Here is a 6,224-nt window from a genome sequence, read left to right as displayed (position 1 = left end):
GGTTCCTCCCGGTCCCTGCGGTGCCACCCGGGCGGTCCGCGGCCCGGGGCCTGCTCAGAGGGCGCTGCGGGTCTGCCCGGCTGCGGGCCGCAGTTCATCCGCGTCTCCCCCGCCCGGGCTGCGGAGCAGCAGGAACGGCCAAGAGAGGAAAGGTTGATAAATATTTTATTGATTACAAAATAAAAGATCCCAAAGCAGAAGCGACGGCGTTTGCCTCTTGGTATCAAAAATATAATCACAGGCACCAGTCTCCCTGCTGTAAGAGGTACATGGCTGTCTTAAAAAAATACTGTTTACTCCTTTTCCCCAAATAACCTAATGAAATACTAAGAATAAACAACATAAACGGAGTGTGCAGGGAGCACCTGGCCCTTGCTGACACTGCAAATGCCCCAGCAGACAACAAATGCTGCCTGTAAGCTTTGCCATGGGGGAGAGGGCTCCTTTTGGCTTTGGGCTCCAGAGGTTCCTCCCAAGGCAGGTGGAGGGGGATCCGTGCAGGGATGGCCTGGAAAAGCCCTGTCTGTGTCCATCTGCCCTTGTGGTGCAGCCTCAGGAAACCTGCACTGTGCACAGGGCTGCCATGAAAATACTGGGGAAGGAAACCCAGGAGGGAGAGAGGAGGGCAAGGGTCTGTGACATTCAACATCCAAACCCCAGGATCCTGTGCTGATGATGAGCCCGGGGGCTGCGTGCCTTAGGGGAATGCCCTGGGATCAATCACACAGGGAGCACAGGCACTGCAGGGCATTTCCCCAAGGCCAGCACGCTAAGGCACCTACTTCTGCAGAACAATGTGATAAAATCTCAGAAGGATTAAAAAAATACTGATCTGGGTTTTTCCTTGCAGGGAATGCAGGCTGGCCCCACCCCTGTCCATCCTCCTGGGGTCAGGGCACCCACTGTCCAGCCAGCACTTCCTGGAGCCACTGCCCCAGGGACATTCAGGCTCCTGGAAAAGGCACAAGGTGTGGCCACATCTCTTCTCCTTCCATCATGTGCTCCTCCAGCCCAGCCACTCCAGGAAGGCTGTGGTTCCTGGGCCAGGCTGGCAGGGGAAGCAGGGCACAGGTGAGACAGGGAAGAGCTGGCAGTGTCCGCCCCAAGCATCCCGTGCTAAGGCTCCTGCTGGTACTGGCTCTCTGTTGCAGTGAAGAAATCCTCCAAAACACTCTGTATGTACTCAAAAGTGGGGCGATCCTCGGGTTTGATCTTCCAGCACCTCATCATGACGTCATAGAGCTCCTCGGGGCAGTTATCTGTGCGGGGCATCCGGTACCCACGCTCCAGTGCCCTGATCACCTCCACGCTGGACATCCCTGGAAAATGGGGTGCAACAGGTGAACATCACCTGCTTTATCACTGGTGACTTTAAAAGTCATAAAATCCCCAAACCCAAAACTTCTCTCCCTTTGGGCAATGTCTCCAGGAAGGGAAAAGTGGTTAGAGGGGTTGGGAAGGGGGAACTGCTGTTCCTGATCAGGGAAACGTGGACAAAGGAGATGCTGGGTTATTGTAGCATGGAGTTTTGTGCCTCAGGTCAGATAAGGTTTATAATCACCTTGTATAAATTAAAATCACTTTGTATAAATTAAAATGTTAAGTCCGTGATGAGCCATTGCTTCCAATGAAAAGTCAGTGCAAGGGCAGAGCTGCTCCTCAGAACAGCCTGTTGTGCCACCCCAGATCCTTCATGGTCCATTTGTGGTAGCATTTACAGAGTGATTCTCCATTTCAAAAAGGTACCAAAAGTATTAGTATAAAATACAGGGTCGTCCCTAATGATAAGGATTTGCAGGGTTTTCCCATGGAGCTGGAGAAGCTCAGGTCGCATGCATGGGGCCCAGAAGGTGGAATGTGTCTTTTGGAATCAGATTAGAGGAGGCATTTCACCTCCTTACCTGGGTAGGGGATGCGTCCATAGGTAATGATCTCTGTCAGGAGGACCCCAAAGGACCAGACATCCGATTTTATAGTGAAAGATCCGTAGTTGATGGCTTCTGGTGCAGTCCATTTAATGGGAAACTTGGCACCTGGACAAAGAGATCCAATGGGAAACATGAGCCCAACCCCAAGTGCTGAGAAATGGGTGGTGAAATATGGGGAACCAGAAACAAACAGAAGAGGAACAAGTGAAGTGATGCAAATGAGAGGAGCTTGCCTCTGCCCATGTACCCAGCACATCCCTCCCGGGGTCAGGACCACCATGGTGGCCAGGTGGCCCTAAGGGAACCCCCCAACCTTTCACCCCCAGCACCTTCCCGGGCCGTGTACTCGGTGTCCTCGATGACCCTGGCCAGCCCAAAGTCTGCAATCTTGCACACCAGCACTGCTGACACCAGGATGTTGGCAGCTCTCAGGTCTCTGTGGATGTAGTTCCTCTTCTCAATAAAAGCCATTCCTTCTGCAATCTGCCACAGGGGAACAAGGTAAATGCAAACAGGCTGCTTGAAATAACACACGCCCCCTCAGCACCAAAGAAGTCAACTGCTTCTGGCCAGCACTTAGAAAAGGGTGAAAGGAGACAGGAGATGGATGTCCCATCCCTGGAAGTGTTCAAGGTCAGGCTGGACAGGGCTTGGAGCAACCTGGTCTAGTGGAAAGTGTCCCTGCCCATGGCAAGGGGTTGGAATTGAGATGAGCTTTAAGGTTCCTTCCAACCCAAACCATTCTGTGACTTTCCTGTATGGAAACTGCTCTCCAAGCAGGAAATCCCTTACAGAAGAGGTTGGGGTTTGGGTGAGCAGCCCAACATGACACCTGTTATCACCAGAGTCTGTGAGTGTTTGCAGGACAAGGTGTAAGTTCTTCATCCACAGCCATGAAGATGTGGAGAAGGAGCAAATAATTCTGTACTCAGGGAAGACCTGAGACCAGTCTCTAAATACACCCACAATGGCTCACTAATTGCTGCAGCAAGGGTCAGCATTCCAGAGCTCCCTTAGCTGGGGCAGAAAAGCATAGGAGAAGAGGCCTGAGCTCTTCCAGACTAGTTCCTGAAGAGTCACCTCTGCCTGTGGACAGGATGGCTGTGACGGCCCCTGACAATCCCCCCCACCACTGTGCCTTCTGAAGTCCCTGCACTCAGTGCTGTGTGTGCAGGTCTCAGCCCTGATCCGGCAGAGGTGACCTGGTGCGTGCACAGCCAAACCCCGCAGCTGCCCTGTTACCCCAAACCAGAGTCCAGAATGTGAAGGGGCTGGAGCAGCCAGAGGGGAGACCCCCCCTCCTTATCACACCCACACAAGCTGTGGGTGAGGTGCAGCTCCCACAGGGCTCTCCCCACTAAACACAGAAGTAGGCAGGCAAGAGCGGAAGGATCATTTCCATGACCACAGATGCATTTCTGCCCGCAGTGACTCAGCCCCAGCACAGGGGCCAGGCTGCTGCCTGCCCATGACAGCTCTTCAGCCTCTGCTCTCCCCAGAGCTGCTCGAGCAGCCCCTCAGAGCCGTGGGCCGAGCTGGGGTTGGCACGAGGCAGCTTGCTGAGAGCAGATGGTGCAGGAGAGCACAGCTGATGCACAGACCCCAGCACAGCCAGCTCCAGCAGCCAGTGACCTGGTCTGAGCCCACAGCACTCCCATCCTGGATTTCCTATTGCTCAGGTGCCTCTATGAAATATCTGAGCTCAGCACAAAGGCTCCCTGGGTTCAGCCCTCACCCAGGGGCACTGCAGAAGCAGCAGGGACTCAGGGGTTGTGCGAATGGTTGCACGTGGAGCGAGGTGTTTAACAGCCCCTTCTGCTGTACTCAAAGTCAGCTCCTGAAAATATCCCTGAAATAATTATATCTGGCTCCTCCTGCCTCTCCAGCTGCCTTCCCCTGCTGTGACAGCCCTCTGGTGACCTTATTGAACCACAGCCCTCCCGTGGGCATTCCCCTGGGGCAACACAGCCTGCTATGCTCCCTCCAGGAGGCTGGGAACCGTGCCTGGCTCAGCCCCTCGGGTATTGGGAGCACACAGGATCATGCTGCAGGATTCCTGTTAAACCCACAGGGCTTCACACCACCGTGGTGCTGTCCTGAAGCAGTGCTGGGGGTGGGGTGGGTGTGTGGCCATGCTGGGCTTGTGGGCCTTTGGCCAAGTTTGCAGGTAAGGTTTGCATGTAACTGTCACAGCAGCAGCAAATTAGAAATTATGGTTACCAGTATCAATAGTTATCAATTATAGAAATTGATAACATTGCCCTGGGCTTGGTCGGTCTACACCAACCAGCACCAGAGAAGGGACTGTGCAAATGTGAGCTGTGGAATTAAGCCCCATCCTCAGCCCCACTTTCTCCACAAAGCAGAGTCGCCCATGGGCTGTGAGGGCTACAGGAACCGTGGCAAACACGGAAGTCAGTAGCCAGTCCTCTCCAGGATCTGTGCAGCTCTGCTGTGCACTGCTCAGGTGCAGGTGGGCTAGCTGAGTGCTGCAGATATTGGCGTGGTGAGGGGAAGCTGCCACTTCTCCTTTCACACAGCCCTGCTCCTGTGAGGTCAGCGGGATGGGGATGGTGAGCAGGCAGGGGCTGCCCACAGGAAACCTCACTGCATCCCCAGCACTGCTCAGAGCAGGCTCCTGGCTGGCCCTGCACAAGCTCCAGGTAAGTTCCCAGGCTCCTCACTCACCCCTTTTAGAGAAGCAAGGGGCACTCAGAGCTAGGGAAGGTCTGCTCCTTCCTCACCTGGGCAGAGAAGTCGATCAGCTTCGGGAGCGGCAGCTTGTTCCCCTCATTGCTCTTCAGGAAATCCAGCAAGCTCCCTGCAGGCAGGGAAAGGTGCCAGAGCTGTTGGTTTAGCTGGAGCCTGCACACACCCTTAGGGTGGCACAGGGTCCCAAGGAGCCAAGCAGGACAAGGGGGCTCTGGAAATACACTTGATCCCCCATCCCACTGCTACGGATAGGCTGAGGGGAGAGCACCAGTGCAGGCTCCCTCCTGCCTTGCAGAGTGCTTGTTCTCATCTGTCCCCTCTTAGGTGTCACCACATCCCCTCTCCCAGCACCCTGCCCCAGAGCTGTGGCAGGAGCAGGAACTGTTCCCAGAGCCCTGGGAGCTGGTGCAGAGCCCACAGCCAAGCCTGGGGATGTGGAAGGGATTGATGCTGCACCATCCCAGGGAACCTGAGTGCCCACAAACATCACTCAGGACACAGACTGCACCTTTCTCCATGAATTCGGTGATGATGAAGATGGGCTCCTCCCTGGTGACCACCGCGTGCAGCTTCACCAGCTTGTCGTGCTGCAGTGTCTTCATCAGGTTTGCCTCCTCCAGGAAGGCTTCCACGGACATGCTGCCCGGCTTCATGGTCTTCACTGCCACTTTGGTGTGCTTGTTGTAGGTGGCTGGGGGTGGCACAACAGAGCATTCCCACACTGCCCTGGGAGCGCTGGGCTTTGGAGCCAAAGTTCCAGCCCTGCTGAGCTGCTGTGGGAAGGTTGGAGGCCACACACGGCCCAGGGCTGCCCCCACATGCCCAGCCCCAACCAGCCCCTGCATTAAGGCAGGGTCACCTCCATGTCCCTCTGCTTCTCTCCCTCCCTGCGTTTTCCACCCCACCATCCCACCTTCTCACACATCCCCCACCCTTCCTCCTTCACCATCACCTTCATCATCCTCCCAGCCACCTCCCCCTGACTCTCACCCATCCACACTTCTCCGAACTGCCCTGCTCCCAGCTTCCTCTCCAGGCTCAGTGACTCCCGAGGGATCTCCCAGGCATCTTTCTCCCAGGGCTTCTGTGGTTGGGGTACTCGGCAGGGGTGGGTGAGCTTCTGGCACAGCCCATCGCTCTGACCTGGGGGAGCATCCAGGGCCATGAGCCAGCCTGTCTCACTGCCCACACTGTGCTTCAAGGGGAGTGTGGCCACCATGGGTGTGCAGGGGCACTGGCACCACAGCTGTGACAGCCAGCAGGCCAGCCATGGCGATAGGGGAAGGTCTGGAAGTCACTGCATGTTGCAGTCAGAGCCCAGGGGTGATGGGCAGGAGCCCCTCAGCCTCTGCACACCCCCAGCTGCCCAGCTGCTTGGCTCAGGGACAAAGCCCCGTTTGGGAAGGGGGGCCGGGCACCCCAGGGCTCACCCTTGTAGTGCTGGACCAGCTCCTGCAGCGTGTTGAAGTTGTTCCGAGGGGAGATGTAGAAGCCGCCGCTGTCCAGGGTCCGGATCTTGTAATGCTTCACTGCCCCGCCCCGCAGCTCGTCCCCGTCCCGCACCGAGAGCGAGTAGGAGCCTGC

The 6,224-nt window shown here is 56.2% G+C and overlaps 1 protein-coding gene across 1 annotated transcript in view; it reads right to left on the bottom strand.

The window, feature by feature from the left end:
• Positions 1 to 148: 148 nt before the first annotated feature.
• The window catches only part of HCK (HCK proto-oncogene, Src family tyrosine kinase), a 7,861-nt gene continuing 1,785 nt past the window's right edge, over positions 149 to 6,224 (bottom strand). Inside the window, exons 6-12 of the mRNA XM_005422197.2 lie at positions 6,071 to 6,220; positions 5,631 to 5,783; positions 5,149 to 5,331; positions 4,673 to 4,749; positions 2,258 to 2,411; positions 1,902 to 2,033; positions 149 to 1,319 (exon numbers count right to left, since the gene is read on the bottom strand). Coding sequence (XP_005422254.1) covers positions 1,117 to 1,319; positions 1,902 to 2,033; positions 2,258 to 2,411; positions 4,673 to 4,749; positions 5,149 to 5,331; positions 5,631 to 5,783; positions 6,071 to 6,220 — 1,052 coding nt within the window. The 3' untranslated portion in view covers positions 149 to 1,116. The remainder of the gene's footprint in view (positions 1,320 to 1,901; positions 2,034 to 2,257; positions 2,412 to 4,672; positions 4,750 to 5,148; positions 5,332 to 5,630; positions 5,784 to 6,070; positions 6,221 to 6,224) is intronic.

Source organism: Geospiza fortis, unplaced genomic scaffold (genome assembly GCF_000277835.1).
Source record: "Geospiza fortis unplaced genomic scaffold, GeoFor_1.0 scaffold188, whole genome shotgun sequence".
Lineage (NCBI taxonomy): Eukaryota > Metazoa > Chordata > Aves > Passeriformes > Thraupidae > Geospiza > Geospiza fortis.
Note: the sequence above shows the minus strand (reverse complement) of the source record. Positions and strands in the feature narration are given on the sequence as shown.